The 17105-nt window shown below is 40.3% G+C and overlaps 1 protein-coding gene and 1 long non-coding RNA gene across 13 annotated transcripts in view; one reads left to right on the forward strand and one right to left on the reverse strand.

Moving 5' to 3' along the window:
• Window positions 1-17105, reverse strand: part of CCSER1 (coiled-coil serine rich protein 1) — a 1147114-nt gene that overhangs the window by 618085 nt on the left and 511924 nt on the right. For all 12 annotated transcript variants that reach the window (XR_006175923.2, XM_065596098.1, XM_065596097.1 and 9 more), the window contains one exon: window positions 12318-12528. Coding sequence is in view for 11 of the 12 variants with exons in the window: in XM_065596098.1 (XP_065452170.1) it covers window positions 12318-12528 (211 nt within the window). In the remaining variant the exon portion in view is untranslated. The remainder of the gene's footprint in view (window positions 1-12317; window positions 12529-17105) is intronic.
• The window catches only part of LOC122174302 (uncharacterized), a 67406-nt gene that overhangs the window by 14337 nt on the left and 35964 nt on the right, over window positions 1-17105 (forward strand). The gene's annotated exons all lie outside the window — the stretch shown is intronic.

A 17105-nucleotide genomic window follows, 5' to 3' on the forward strand; every position in this document is an offset into this window, starting at 1 on the left:
CTCAGCCATTGGTGCGGGCTATTCCACTATGGGCTTGTCTACACCTGAAAGGCTACAACAGCCCAGTTCCAGCACTGCAGTTGCACCACTGTAGCACTTTAGTGTAGACACCACCTATGCAACAGGAGGAGTTCTCTCATCGGTGTAAGTAATCTACCTCCCTTAGAGCCAGAAGCTTGGCTACAGTCAGCCTAGCACTTTCTACACTGAAGGTTAGGTCGTCTTAACTATGCCGCTCCAGGAGTGGATTTATCACACCCCTGAGCACAGAGCTGGGACAACTTAAATTTTTACTGAAGACCAGGCCTAAGACTAACCACCAGGACAGAAAAGGTGCTGGTAGAACAAGCAGGTAGAGGTCATGAGTATAGTGGAAAAGGGAGAGTCCTTTAATTTTCAGCATTAACGTCTTAGTATTTTCACTTGGAGCAAGGGCACCAAATCCCTAAAGAGTTAGGATACAAATATATGATTATGTTCTGCTCCTTCATACTCCTTATCCTGAAAGCCTTTCCAGAACTTTCTGGATTAATTTAAGAAAGTACTAGTATCCTTTTTGACCTGAGCAGCTAATCAAAAATGTGGGATTGTGTAGGCCATTCCAGTTGTGAGGAAAAATTGAAGATGGAGCCAGGTATCGTTGATGCAGTCTTGTTTATTTACAAAGAATGAATAAAGTCCTGTTTCCCCTGAACTCAGGAGGAATCAAACAACCGGAGGCGGTTTCCTTGCTGACAGCCCCAAGCCTCTCTTATCCAGCGCACCAGATTCCAAACCTGCCTCTAAACCTCCCCCAGGCTCTGTCTATAGCTTCCTTCTCCTTTTGTGCTTGTTTCTCTGTGCTGTCTCTCTTGCTTCTCTCCCATTCACACTTCTACCCAAATCCAGCCACACTCTCCACCCACACAGTTGAAATTCCTGAGTGACCTTCTGACTTGCCTTTGTTCAGCAGAGACAAGGTGGGTGAGGTAATATCTTTTATCAGACCACTTCTGTTGGTGAGAAAGACAAGCTTTTGAGCTTACACAGATCTCTTCTTTAGGTCTCAGGCCTTGGCTACACTTGCAAGTTACAGCGCTGTAAAGCCTCCCCCAGCACTGTAACTCACTCCCCGTCCACACTGGCAGGGCACTTACAGCGCTGTATCTCCCTGGGTACACTGCTGCAGGTACTCCACATCTCCGAGAGGAATAACAGCTGCAATGGAGTGGCTATGACTCACCTCACGGGTGTGAGTGTAAACGCTTGCAGCGCTGTACTGATCACCTTGTCAAGTGGCCAATTCTCTCCATTGTTGTGATGGGCTGCAGGAATGCGGAAATGACTGTTTCAAAGCTCCTATCACAGAGAAAAGCAAACAGATTGGAGCTTGCTTTGAGTGAGTGAATGAATGAGCAGGGGGCCGGGAGTTCGGAACTTGCAAAATAAGAGAGCTGACATGCTCCAAAAAGCACTCTCTCTCCCCCCACACTCCCTGTCACAATCCACCCCCCCCATTTTGAAAAGCACGTTGCAGCCACATGAATGCTGGGATAGCTGCCCATAATGCACCGCTCCCAACACAGCTGCAAATGTTACAAGTGTGGCCACACCATTGCGCTGGCAGCTGTCAGTATGGACAGTCCGCAGCGCTTTTCCCTACTCAGCTGTACGAAGACAGGTTTACATCACAATGCTGTACAGCTGCAAGTGTAGCCAAGGTCTCAGTACTTTTGTTTTTTGTTTTGTTTTGGGAAGTAACACTGATGCTTTGATCTGGAGATTGCCATTGATTCTTATATTTGAAGGGAATGAAGAGTGGCTGTTACATTCAACAGTTTCAAAGAGGTTTAACCCAATCTATAAAAGTACCATAGCAGTTTTAGTTTACACAGCAAAACCCGTAGCTGGCCCCTGCCAACCGACTTGGTTCACAGTGCTCGGGCTGTGGGGCTGTTTCATTGCTATGTAGATTTCAGGGCTTGGGCTGGAGCCTGAGCCTTGGGATCCTTCCCACCCTGCAGGTCCTAGAACCCGTGCTCCAGCTCCAGCCTGAAAATCTATATAGCAATAAAACAAGTGCTGCAAGCCCAAGACCAGCCCCAGGTTTTTCTTTGCTGTGTAGACATACCCACAGATAAGATTCTAAATGAACTGAAGTTATATGCATCTCCTTCTTGTTCAATCACACTGTTATGAAAATGGTCCCCATCCCCACTGCAGTGTCATAAACAATTTTCATAGTTTACTTGTTAGCATTTCCAGAATTTCCTAACTTTGTGTACACACTGAAACCATTAGGTGGTTTCCTTTGGGGTCAAAACTGTACAAAGAGATTTTCATGAAATGTTTATTATAGATGGATTGATATCATTAGTATTATGATAGAGAGGCCTCAGGATTAGAGTTGTGCTAGGTACCAACATGAAGGTAGCCATGGTGTTTGCCCCAAAGAGCTTACAATATACGACCTTGCAAAAACATAAATTTCTTATACATTGCAAAGTTCTAGCAAAACCACAAAGACTGATTTTCTTTAGCAGTGTTACATAGCTTTAAATGGAATCTTAAATCTTAATGTGGAATATCTTTGCCACCAAAATAAAACATTTGCTGTAGCCAAAAACTCCCAACATTTTTAAATTGCACATCAACAAAGTGTGTCAATAAGATATTCAGTTTTTGATTGTTTAAGTGTTCGGGGGCATAGGGGAGGGGGAGAGGTGAGAGTGACTGCCAAACATACATTTCCATGCAAACAGCAATTTAAAGAGATAACGTTAAATCCCAATGATACATCTGGTAAAAAAAAACATTATTTATTTAAATTTACACTTATATGAAATGCATGTTAACGCACTATGAAATGAAGGAATTAGCAATTTCCAGCATGAATTACTTGATAAAGGTGACTGCATTCAATGCAGAGTTGTTGAATAAATCAGCAATGCTACACTGATTAATTACAAAGGTAGTTTAAAAAGGAAACCTGCAGTGTTTCACACTGAAATAACCTTACAATTGCTTCTTAAGTTGTTAATGGACAATGTAAGTCAACATAATAGCTGTAACAACTGACTGTAGGGGATTCTTAATGTATTTGAAAACCATATTTTAAGTCTACCTCAAATTTTCTTAGTAATGGACTGTCCAGTGAAAGCCCACTTGCCATTCGCCTGCAAAGTATTTCAAACAACATCAATCATAATACTACCTAGATCTTAGAGTGCATTTTTATCAGTAGATCTCAAAGCACTTTACAGAGGAGCTCAGTATCATTATTTTACAGATGGAGAAACTGAGAAAGAGGTGAAGTGTCTTCCCCAGAGTCATCCAGCAGAGCAGTGGGAAAGCTGGGAATAGCATCCAGGTTTCTTGAGTCCCAGTCTAGTGCTCTGTCCTCTAAGTCACGCTGCCTCCCTCTGGGCTTTGGCATAGTTTTTCAAAGTACTACACCTCCTTCAAACAAAAACTAAAAAAATCATATTGCAAAGATTGATTCTTTATCAGAGCCAAAAAGAACCAAAAGCTTTTCCCTAGTAAAATAAATAATGCTTTGAAAAGAAATGTAATATGTAAATCTAGAGCAGCTTTCCTACTGATTTTATTATTGTTGTAATTAACAAATATTTGTCTACCTGCAGAACACTACATGGTGCTTTGCAAAGTTACGAAAGAGACATAGTCCCTGATCTGAAGAATTTACCATCTAAATGAAACAGTCACAGAATATGGAGATACCATGTTATCTTAATTAGCTGGATCAGCTCCCAAACCCACCTTGACAGTCTTATTAAAAACTATCACTAACACAATGGGAATTATTATACAGTAGATAATGTGTATGCTGTATAAAGAATGCAAGAAAACTTAACCTTCCTAATATATTTAACTTACCTACCTAAATGTAACCTACCATAAATATAGGCAAGATTATGCCCACTTTACTCACCTTGAGAAGTACCCGATTCATCAAACAAGTGCTAAGCCTACAGTATGTTTGAAATCTAAAAACAACTCAGTACTATTAACTAAATCGATTCCCTCCCCCAAAAACATTTATACTCTCTCCATACTCATTACTGCACTAACAACTCCCTCTCCCTAGGGAAAAGCCTAAACAAACATCTTCAGCTGGGATGAGCACATTACATGGGTGAGGATATTCCACTAAGAATGCCCTTCCAAGATGCTCAGATATAGGGACTGCAAGTGTAACGACGACAGACCCCGGTCATCAGCGGGCGGGATCCAACCTGGGACTCTGGAGCTTAGTGCATGAGCCTCTACCACAGGGGTCAGCAACCTTTCAGAAGTCGTGTGCCGAGTCTTCATTTATTCACTCTAATTTAAGGTTCCGCGTGCCAATAATACATTTTAAAGTTTTTAGAAGGTCTCTTTCTATAAGTCTATAATATATAACTAAATTATTTTTGTATGTAAAGTAAATAAGGTTTTTAAAATGTTTAAGCAGCTTCATTTAACATTAAATTAAAATGCAGAGCCCCCCGAACCGGTGGCCAGGACTCGGGCAGTGTGAGTGCCACTAAGAAAATCAGCTTGCGTGCTGCCTTTGGCACTAGTGCCATAGGTTGCCTCCCCCTGCTCTACCACATGAGCTAAAAACCAACTGGCTGTTAGCTAAGACTGTAGAGCAGACTCATTAAACTCTCTCTCTAGGTGGCCATGGTGCCACTAGATGGGACAGAACACCACACCCAGAAGGTGTGTGGGTTATACAAGCAAAACTAATTCTGCTATCTCCACTTTTTTGACAGTGTACATGGAAAGAATTGATTACTCAGTTAGACCAAACTCAAAATATAAAGATCTACATAGATGATAATATCAACTTGCATTGAATCTATAAAAATGCAGGAAGTCTTTGTGGCTTCTGAAAAACAGGCATCATATGTTCCCCCTACAACTGAAAGCACTGCATGAGAGAGTAGCCAGAGTCTGCACTTTCATAATCATCAAAGTGGTACTCAAGTTCAGCTCCAAGTACAGCAAATGGCAGTCCTCCAATCAGTGGTCAGCTAGGTAATGTATGGTAAAGTGGAAAAGTCCACATGAAACAGTCCAACTCCTGTCTTTCCTCCACATATGTGTAATGGGGCATTCATGCCACCCTAACCCTCAAGGGGTTAATATAGGCAAGAGAAGTCAGTTAGCCATAGGCTGCACCTGGAGGGGAAATAGGATACAATTAGGCTTAACTGGAGATGAAGCTCATCTGGGCAGAAACAGGTGGGACATCTATAAAGCCAGGAAGCTGGCAACAGGGAGGAAAGGTCCTGCAGTCACACTCCTTGATACCAGGGAGAAAGAGTAGAAGCCTGTGATAGGCAGTGTAGGAAGCAGTCCAGGGAAGGAGCTGTAAAGGCGGGGAGAGTAAAAACCTGAGCTGCTGGGTCGAGGGTCTCTGGACTGGAATCTGGTGTAGAGGGCAGGCCTGGGCTCCCCTCCAACCCACTGCAGGAGTGGCATGATAAGGGAAGCCTATTTGGGGACTGCCAGGGACAGAATGGAAGGAAACTCTGATAATACCCCAGAAGGGGAGGAACTTCAATGCGACTTGGCCAGAGGGATGAGCCATGAAGAGAAAAGCACTGCAGATCTGACAGCATGGGACAGGCCACAGAGCAAGTGAGTGGGACAACAGTTAGAGCAACGTCAGGAAGGGGCATCAGACTACGCGGTGAGCAAACCCCACATGGGCTGTTAGGGGGCGCCAGAGTGGTAAAAGAGCATACCCTGTCACAGTATGTCCTGGCCATCTCCATTTTTGTTCTGTTGCTCAGGAGTGTGGATGTTTTAACACTCTTTAATGGCATAGTTATACCGATATAGGTCAATAGTGTAGACCAAGCCTTAGGCAGCTTTTTCTAAAAACTTAGAGTTTAGATAGTAAGGTCTTAGTAAGTCTTCTAATTTCAGCACCAAACCATAATACCAGCTTTATAATGGTGTTAAATATTTGAACTTTAGTTTGGAGGGCAATATTTCTGTTTCTCAATGTTGGCTTTCAAGTTACAAAGGCACGTCTGGCTTTCACTATTCTGGTTTTAATGTCTTTGTCTATTCCACCTATTGTATATACAATTATACTGAGATATGTGAAATACTGAACCTCTTCTATGTCAGTCACAGAAAGTGCTATTGTTGTGTGTTTATTGTCATGGTTTTAGTTTTCTTAGTGCTGATTTTCATCCTATTAATCATGCATAGCCTGTAGATTACTTGTTTTGACTTGCATGTCTCTGTGGGTCTGGGATTGCAAGTTGATGTAATCTGCAAAGTCAAGGTCCTCTAACTTGTGTGAAAGTCCATTGCAGGGATAATCAATAGATGGACCACAGGCCAAATCCGGACTGCCATATACTTTTGAACAGACCCCGAAATCTTTTAATGTACTTATTATTATTATCATTATAGTTGATTTTTTTTTATTATTTTCTCCGGAGTCTGGACCTCGACTATACCTTGGTCCATTGTATGTCCTTTGGTTGTTCTGTGCTCTTACTCATTACTCAATTCACTACCTGTAAAAAGATCAAGGGTGACATAAGACATCCTTATCTGATGTCTGTAATAATGTCGAATGGCTTCGTCAGTTCACTGTTGTGTATTACTTGGCATGTCATATTTTCACAGAAAACTTGGAATGATGTTCACAAATTTCTGTGGGATTCCATAGAGGCATAGCAACTTCCATAAAGCTGTTTTATCTGTGGTATCAAAGGCTTTTTGGACACTTATAACATACATATAAAGCAGTGACTGCTATTTCATTTACAGTTCTACGATGATAGGTGGGGATACTATTTGATTTATATATGATTTCTCCTGTCTGAATCCTGCCTGTTCTTGTCATAACCTTGAATCTACTGCATTCTTTATTCTGTTTAGAATAATACATGTAAATACCTTACTTGGGATAGACAGCAACTGAATGTCCTACTGGCCTATTACTGTAGCTTTTTATTGACCTGGATGCATTACAAATCTTCAGAGCACTCAGAACTTCTTCACTAGATTTTCTATAGACTGTACATTATAGATTGGAACTCCCCTAGCAGAATCAGAACATCATTGAGCAACATCAGCTAAAACTCATTCAAGACACTCATATTTGACTTCATACACACAAGTGAGGTTTTCAGTTCTTTCCTGAGGGCAAATATGGTACCAGTTCCCGCAAGTGAATGGCTGATAGCGCCCCCCCACGCACATTCAAGACATCTGAGACAACACTTAATATCTGTCAAATCCAATTATATTTACAGTTTTGCCAGCTTCAACCCTGCCTCCAAACTAATACTCTGAATAAAGTCTTTGAGAAGGTTGTGTTAAGGTAACCTTATGACAGAAGGGGGCATACACACAACATATTGTCTGGTCCAGTTTCAGATTACTTTGTTCACTGAAGTTCTGGATGTGCTAGGGGATTTCCTGCTTTATAGACCCTACATGGCTGGGGGGGGAAAACATAGTGGGAACATGTTGAATCTATTAGTGGACATTTTCAATGCCTGTCTACTGAGGGCAAGGTGTCAGCTTTCCTCAACTGAATGACTCCTAATCACCTACTTTAAAAAAAAAATCCCAGAACAGTTGCAGTCTTGTTAGCTATTGCCATGTGTTTAATCTCCTTATTCAGGATAAAATTAATGAGAAGCTAAACCCAGGGCATTACACAATTATAGCCCAGTCCAGTATATACTATACACACACACACACAATTTATGGCAAAACTATTGTCCATCTGGTAGGTTCTTCCACTGTAAGCAAGAGCAACAGGAAAATACCGTATTGTTCCGGCCAGTATAACACTTTGGTGGATTATAATGAAACTGTTCCTTGGGAATAGTGCTCAGTGCTTAAGAACCACCATTATATTGAATAATGTGTCTAATATTTTAACTGAATTCACTTGTTGTTCAATAAATACGAATACACTTTCTGTGTCATTTCTTCTGCTATGGATTACTTCAGCTGCAAAATAGGAACAACAACACCCTTTACAGATTAGTTATTGGTGTGTTTTTCTTGTAGATTGAAGCCAACCTCTTCTTTTTATTATTAAATTGAATTAAGAGACTTGTAAAACATGCGGGTTTATAATGAAACATATAATATTTCAGTTTGCACCTGGCAAAACTGCCAGAAACCAAATTTTGGGTGGCTTGAATTTCCCTTATAAGGAATTTGGATTTAACTTTTGCTGCATTACCTCTTTTAATTGAACACTGTTTTCTAATGACTCTGCTTTATAGAAACTCTTGCTGAAAGCGAGAGAAATTGCATTTAACTGCAGGAGAGTACAGTACTTGCTTCACAGAAATTGTTTTTAAAATTCACAATATGCTCCTTTAAAAAATACTCAGATACTTCAGTACTGCATCTGACAAATTTGATGGATTTTTTTTTCCCATGGAGTATTTCACTAATAGCTTCAATGGGTTATGTGCGTATGTGCTGTTATGATAACTGGCCATACAAATTTAGCCTAATTGTGAGCTCAACTGTAAAAAGTGAGTGTAAGTTCATAAGATGTCACAATAACCTATAAAAAGAAATGTTGATGGGAAAAGGTGAAAAACTGAGAAAGAGAGACTGAATTAGTCCAAACAAAGAGGCTTGCTGATTTAACTGAAAGACTGTCTTAAGATCATGCTTGGTTAACAAGAATAGTGTGAAACCAGAAATCCATGAATCAAAATTGCTGTGCTGGAAACTAGGCCTAATTGGTGGACAATATAAGGAAGAGATGGACTATTCCACCCATCACTCCCTTTTGGGGTCCCTAAATAAAAAGACTTTGGGAGAAAAATTGGCCAGTGGAGTGAGCTTCAGGATGGTGGCTGCCACCCACCTGGAACCCTTACCCCCTTCATCTCGATCCTAAAAATATCCTGACCAGTCCAGGCTAGAGAGAGGAACCCAGCTGACACATCCACCTTCCCCAGCTCTGGCTGAATCCCAACCACCTCCTGGGATGTAAGATTTTGTCCCCCACACCCTATCCTTTCCCTGCTGTGTCCTTTTTCTTCTGCACCTTATTTCTTCTCTTTCCTTTGTTTCTTCTGTCTAATAAGAATCTGGCTTAGCCAGCCAAGATTATATATTTTGCAACACTGCTGTAAGCCGATGACCAGAAAGAGGCAGCTAAACGCAGTGCCCTAATCAGCCTGATGCTGGTACAAGTTTGCCAGGTCTCTCAGTGGCTGATGCCGGTGTTTCTCCAGCAGTGAGATTGCAAGTGAAAGTCAACACCAATGACAAAAGCTGCATTTTCTATCTTTGTTATTCCATTTTGCGTGTTTGTCTTGCTTTGTCTTGTAGGAAATGGGATCAGATTTTAACAGCAGTAGCTCCAGTCCATCTCACTTAACTTCTCTTTTATTCAAAAGGACAGTTATTACCATCTTTGATAACATCTAAAACACTGTCAAACCAGGGGAGGGGGCTCCTTCTAAAAAAAACAGTGAAAGGGAAATGGAACAAGGGATGTGGTTAAAATGAAAGCCTGAATTAATATTTTACATGTCAAATGCTTTAACTCTTTTCCTTTTTTTCAATATCTTTAATAAAAGGTTAAAAGGATTTTTCATAGTGTATTTGTTATGGTATTAAGCAGGCTGAGGTGTTTGTATACCAAACCCGAACCTTGTTTAAAATTGTTTAATGTTGGACAATGTCTCAATTATGTTAACACCTTTGAGCCCACATATTCCATATAAATTAGTGCAGTATGACAACAATGCTTAATCAAGCAATCCATTATACAGAAACCCTAACGTATGGTTTAACGAGTGCAGATTAAAAGAAAAGTTATAAGAGTTTTGCTAAGATCATTAATAACAAAAAAAATGCAAAGAAATAATCCAGCAGCATGGTTATTGTAACATCCTACATCAAGAGAACAAAAATAAGTAGACCTCGAAAACAGAAGCAACCTTGTGATATATAAATGATACAAATTAGTTTATCTTCAGAAAAAAGGTACGGTATGTATATTCACATTAAAAAGTCACTGTATGTGACACTATTGATATTATTCCACACCCATTCTGTGTTTATAAATATATATTGCATATATTCCTAGCTTTCAAAAAATGTTAGAAAGCATATATAGGTAGACTTTTTTTTTCTTCTGATTTTCTCTACAGTGCTCCTCCTTCCCCGCAACCATCCAGGAGTCTGTGCAATCCTGGTACTGAACTGCCTGTTCTGCTACTGGGATTTATCCCCTTACTCACAGTTCTGAGAAGATAGGAGAGCCATAGCACATTTGCAGCCTATATATTTAATAAAAAAATTAGAGAAAGGCATGTGCAGAAGGCCACTTTGATTTCAAGAGGTGGGAAAGGAGATCAGGAAGATTAAGTGAACAAGATTGTGTTAAGAAGCAATGAGACTTGGAAATTTACAGTTATGGAATAAAGAGGGGTGGGGGACAGGAACAAACAGGAGGAAAAACTAAGATTAGTTATCCAAAGGGAGTACAGTAACCTAGGAGGTGCTATACCCATCAGTGGGAATTAGCAGGGGCTATCTTGAAGTTGTACCTTATCTTTTGCTGAGATAATTTTGTGATTATTTTTTTACTCATAACTTGTAGTAGAATACAGTATAACTGTGTATAAAAATGATAGTAGGCTTAAGCTTATGTCTAAAGGAAATATGATAATTCACTATGTAAAAACATTAAAGGACTCTTCCTGAGGTCAGAAATAATTAAAATGCTAATAAACCTAATTACAAGAGAGCATGTTTACTCAAACAATCCCAAGGGGTAGGCATATCTTTTGAAGATATAAAGGGTTATACCAGTTGAAGAGAAATCTGTATGTGAAATACTCCCTGCATTACTGTTATTATTAATTACTATTATTATTATATTTATAACGGTATATTAATAATAATTTGCATTACAATAGCACATAGATATCTCAGTCAGGTATTGGGACCCCATCGTGCTAGGAACCATACAGGTAAAATAACAAAAAGATTATTACTTTTCTAAACATGGACAAGGCTTAAACAAGGTTATAGTAACACAGTGACAGTGTAAAAGTTGGCCATATGTATATTTGCATCCTAGTTTAACAGCTCACATGTCTGAATTTGCTAATGTTGGCTTGAAACTTGGTTTCCAAAGACCTATAAGGAGTTGATTGTACATGGAGGTCTCACAATCATTTACTGACACCCTATCAAGAGACATGCAAATATGAGTAGGTAGCACAAGTCACAGTTCTGGAAAGCTCTGCATGGACTGAGAAATTTCCAAATGTCATCTGTCATCTAATAACCAAAGCTACCAACAGTTACCCTTTGCAATTAATACTCGGAGCCTATACTCAATCAGTCTCACAAGAGTAGAACTTCCAATGTTTGTATTTGTTTTTGTCTCTCTCTGTTCTCTATATTATTTACAAATGAGTATTACTTGGATTTGACCGTTAATATTGTTAAACATGTGATGAATGACTGTCTAAGAGACAAAAAACACTGTATCTTGTGGGAGGACCAGAATACAATTTGGCTTATCCAGTCCAAATTACACAGTTAACAAAGAAGAGGCTCAAGAGATGCCTTAGTCTGTCTATAAGGGTGCCAGAGTTGGCAGACACAGGGTCCATGCTAGCACCAGGGCTGACTTGTAATTTTCCCGGTGGGTGTTCAGCCCCTTCTCCCAAGGCCCCACCTTCACCTTGCCTCTTCCTGCCCCCACTCCGCCCCTCCCTGAGGCCTTGCTCTCGCTCCATCTCTTCCTGCTCCCGCTCCACCTCCTCTCCATGCCCCCCCACTCCGAGCACCTCAAGCCCACCGAACAGCTGATCAGTGGCCCCATTGAACAGCTGTGGCTGGTGGGTGCTGACCTAGCATCCCCTATTTTTACCCCAGGGGTTCTTGAGCCCTGGAGCACCCACAGAGTCGGCTCACTGTATATGTTGGTATATAGCATGCCCTTTGGCGTACCAGGGCATAGTTAGCTTCTGCTACAGGTTCAAAGTGTAAAACACAAACTAAAACAAGACATGCAAAGGATGACGCAAAACCGGATAATATAGACTTTTTTTGTGACTCTGACTCACAGTCTAGCTCACATCTAGTCCACTGAGCACCTGGGCTGGGATTTGCAAAGCTGCCTGAGGCTTTGGGACAGCCAAAAGCCATGCTGGGAGTCTACATAAGAGTAGTTTCCATGTTTTTAAGACATTCTGGGCACTCTATTCTGTGCCGCTCAACATTTCCCTAAACTCCTCTCCACTACCTAGCCTATTAGCATTGGCAACCATTCATCTTACAAATGATTAAACCATTACCTCTTGAAGAACCCTCTTCATTTTCAGCAGTAACGTCTTTACAGCTGTGCAGTCCTGCATCATCAGTCGGAAGGGTAAAGATTCCATTCCTCCACCTTCTTCCAGGCCTGCAAAAGGCCACTCCACAGCAGGACTGCTGGCCACCTGGCTGACACGAGGACATCTTGCTTCTCCTTGTTCCACCTCCTTTGACAACTTCAGAGAGAGGTTCCTAAGATGAGAAAATATAAACAAAATTTGGCTCTGTGGTACTTTTTAGGCTCTCTCCCTTTATGACTGTTTGGAGTGAAACATTGCTAACACTGAGCTTTCACTCTCTCTGTTTATAGTGCATATGATGAAGAGTTTATGAATAAACACAACCAACTTTTTGGAGAATAACTTGACTAGCCTTTTTAAGGCCCCATCGCCCGAGGATCTAGCCATCACCATGTATATTTAGGTAAACTTCAGATCGTTCTAGAATTGAAACCAAGCTTTCCTCCATGTCCCACAGATAAAGCCACTTTCTTACAATGTTAAGTGTAAGTGGGATTTCACTTCTAGGAATTAAATTGCTGGGGATACATTTTACCCCATTTTGCTATATGCTCAAATTAAAGGGATGGACATAAATTTATGATTAAACTGGCTACAGGGGTTCTCAACTGGGGCTCCGGACCCCTCAGGGGGTCATGAGGTTATTACATGCAGGGTTGCGAGCTATCAGCCTCCACCCCAAACCCTGCTTTGCCTCCAGCATTTATAATGGTGTTAAATATATAAAAAAGTATTTTAATTTATATGGGGGCTCACACTCAGAGGCTTGCTATGGGAAAGGGGTCACCAGTACAAAAGTTTGAGAACCATTGGCCTACATGCAATGAAGTTCACGGTCTTGTTCATTATATTAGTTTTCCATATGGCTATAACTTAGAATTTAGCCCAACCCTTAAGGAAATTAATGAGGAGGAAAACAAAAGGAAATAGTTACATTTAGAGTTGAACCAATGTCATAATTATGTTTATTTTATGGTATTGTTTGGAAACTGCAGTTTGGAAAAAGAATGAGCAATCTGAAGTTGTTAATTATCTCTATAGCTTGTGTAAGAAGAACATGGGCGAACATGTGAGAAAGGGTCTATCAAGAACCACTGAAATCAATAGAAAGACTCCCACTGATTTCAATGGCCTCTAAATCAGGCCCTGAGGCAGCAAAAGAATACTGTTATGTTAACCTGACATCCTACCCCATACCCACACTATCTGATCTTGGAACAGAGCATCAGAACAAGACATGACTCCCACTTAGATGATAACAGTTCTGAGTTCTAAATACAACATAAACTCAGCGAAGAAGCTCTAGCAATCATAAAATGATTTAAAAACAGATTATGTGGCAATTTGGTGAAATGGCAAAGCAAGTAAATGCACTATGAACACTTCTGTCCACAAAAACTTTTTGTAACCTTCATGCTGTGACTTTTTTACCTGGGTCCAATGGGAAACAGGAAGAGAAGGCTACATGAAGCACAAACACCAGAATATAGTAGTAGTTTGTGATAATTGTACATTAATTAATTGTTACATTACAAAAGGGTTTCAATGGAATTACTTGTCATATCCATACTATTATCAAAAGAATGTACTATCATTAAAGATGTTAGTATAAGTGGCAATGGAAATACAGGTCTGTCGCAGCTTACGCACATTTAACATGCGCGATTTCAGCTTTACGCGGTCGGCAAAAACAAAAAAAGAAGGGAAAAATAACAATTTTAATACTGTACCTGTAGTGCGGGCGATTTCGCCCGCCATTCAACTCAATGTAATTTTGACTATACGCAGTTTTCGCTTTACGTGCTAACTGCGGAACAGACCCCCCGCGTAAGATGAGACTCGCCTGTAATGCTTATTGTCCATTTAAAATACAGTTAAAATTTTCTGTTCCATTTGAAATTTTTGTAAGCAAAAAAAAAAATGTAGTTGGTGTTTTGATTCTGAGTTTTAGGGTTTATTATTCAATGATAAAGCAAGAAAGATAAGAATCTTCCTAATACATTTTGCTTTAATGTTAACTTTGGTTCCACAAGAACAAACATGCAAAAAAAAAAAAAAGATTAATATGTTTTTTTTTTCTGGATAAACAATTCCCACTGCCACCCTAAACAAATGGAAAATGCTATTACCAGGGCAATCTCTTATGGATGGCTCATTAAGAAGTTATGGAATATGTAATGTGCATTTGGGACAATGTGAACTTGGGAAATGCACCAAAGAAGTCACTGATATGTCATGCATAGACAAATGCTTATGATGGACAATGGAAATAAAATTTTCTAAGCCTGGCTTCTTAAGAATATCACTTGGGAATGAAATAATTTTGTTTTTAATTATTAAAATATATTGAAACAACATTTTGAGTAGAATATTTTATGTGGTTCAAATGATAATCTGGGATGGATATGGTAAAAGTCTGTGAGAGCCAAGAATATTACCTAGCTGTTTATTCATGGCACTTATTAAAGCAGTCTCAGGTATAAATCATGGAAGGAAAAAGAGACAAACATTCACTGAAGCATTAGTTACATGAGAAGTCACTTTTTTCTCTTAAATGTTTGTTTTAAAACATACTCCTATTGTGGGAATCTATATCTGAATGAGTTTAATGAAACTTACAAACACATTGTTTGACTGAAGTAAGATGAAATAGCACAATCTCCCCCACCCCCACCCATTTCCTGGCTACTGACTGCAGGTTGGCAAATGAAATTGCAGTAGAATGTCAGCAGTCAAGAAACTAAGAGAGGAACCAGAATTTCAACCTGCTATCACTCCAGAGGAGGCGGTCATGTTGCAGGTAGAATGCACCTACAGTGAGAAAGAACAGCAGCAAAAGGAGTCTTTAATAGTACGCCCGCATTAGTAAAGACAGTTTTTTATTTTTCCCAGTGCCTCTGCATCAGTAGCAGTGTTCTACTTCACTTGTGCGCACAGAAATTATCACCACCCGTGGAGTACCATTATTCCAAAAAAGATATTGCTTACTAAAACCGTCATTGTGGCACTTACGTATGAAGTGGAGGTGTCCTGGGAAATAAAATAAATTTGGATTGGATCAAAACCCATTGAAGTTAACAGAAGACTTTTCATTGGCTTCTGCTTTCTTTGGTTGCCATTAAAAGGTCAATATTTACTAGTAATTGCTTCAGAGCGATAGCTCAGACACTATGGTATTTTTGCGATACTTGCAATAGGAATATCTCCACAGTGTTAGAAAACTTCTGAGGTGTCTAGCACAACTGCTAGTGCAACTTTTGTTTAGTGCAAAGGAAGCTTTCCAAAACATGATTTTTCACCAAGCACATCATTACTAATGTATAATTATTCTGTTATGCAATTATGTAATATAATGTAATTAATCACATAACAGCACTAAAGATTTAGCGCAAAAAGGCTCTTTCATGAATTTGTTGTATTCCCTAACTAGTAAACCCCGCCACTGCGTTTGGTGTTATGTTTCAACATTCTCAAAATTAAATGTTTCAATAAAGTCATTTCAACATTTCCAAATTGACAAATTTCAAAATTTCCATTCCACAATATATTTCGAGATTTTGACTTTTCATCCTCATTCAGTATGATCAGAAATTTTGAAATGTTGGAATTGCCTGCAGGCTAGAAATTCTATTTTTCAACAATCACAGTTCAGGGCAATTTCCATGATCTAGCTTGGGCACCCGCTCCAGGTTCCAGGGTCCTCAGATGTCACCTCTCCTGGGTGCAAACACGCATCTCTCTTTTTTCTGACTGGAGTTTTTCCAGGATCCGCACTTTCCTGCCTACGCTGTGAGTTCCCCAGAAAATCAGACTGCCTAAGCAGGCCTGCTTTGCTTTCTTTTCAAAGCAGTAGCATAGCCAGGTGGAGGGACCAGGGGGAGCGATTAAAAAAAAAAGGGGGGCCACCCGCTGCGGCGCTTTTACTCACCCAGTGGCACTCTGAGTCTTCGGCGGCGAGTGAAGGTCCCGCCGCCGAAGTGCTGCCGGGTGAGTAAAATAAAAGCACCGCAGCAGGTGGCGCCTTTTTTTAAATCACTCCCCCAGGTGAGTACAAAGACGCCAAGAAATTGACACGGTGCCACTTGTGCTCAGTGGGGGAGCGGCCGCTGACCCGCTCCCCCCCAGCTACGCTACTGCTTCAAAGGCTACCAACAGTGTTATTGGTATAAGATTCCACACAGCTCTTATTGTGAAAGCATTCCAGAAAAAAACATATTAAAAACAATTAAAGAACCTACATCCATGCGAATAAGCTTGATCACCCTCAACTCCAACAAGGGCTCAGGCAGGTGGTCAGGCCTTCAAACCCCAAGGGGTTTTTCTGTGGCTATAAGCTTATAACAGCTTCTAGCTCTGAACAGGCACACCCATGAGTCTCCTTTATAGAGTTCGGGCCTTTGATCTTGGAACCCTGGGAACAGGTCATCAGCATGCAGTCACCTTCTCTTCAGGCCCTAGCTTCAAAGGACTGGGTTTTTGCATAAGTGGAGGCAAGGGGGGGATTTGCATTCATCTTATTCTAGATATTTCCCAGGAAATACACGTCACAGGTTTTGTCCCAAAATGTTATTCTTGTCTGCCACATTATTCAACATGATCCATTGATTACCCAAGGCCACAACATTTGCATTTAATACAATGGACTCCAAAGATACTTAAACTTAATTCAGTAATATTTCCCAAAGATTTTTCAGGATATTGCCATATCCGTCACACCAACCACGTCTAGAACTGCTGCAAAGTCTGGAA

This window comes from Chrysemys picta, chromosome 5, assembly GCF_011386835.1.
Source record: "Chrysemys picta bellii isolate R12L10 chromosome 5, ASM1138683v2, whole genome shotgun sequence".
NCBI lineage: Eukaryota > Metazoa > Chordata > Testudines > Emydidae > Chrysemys > Chrysemys picta.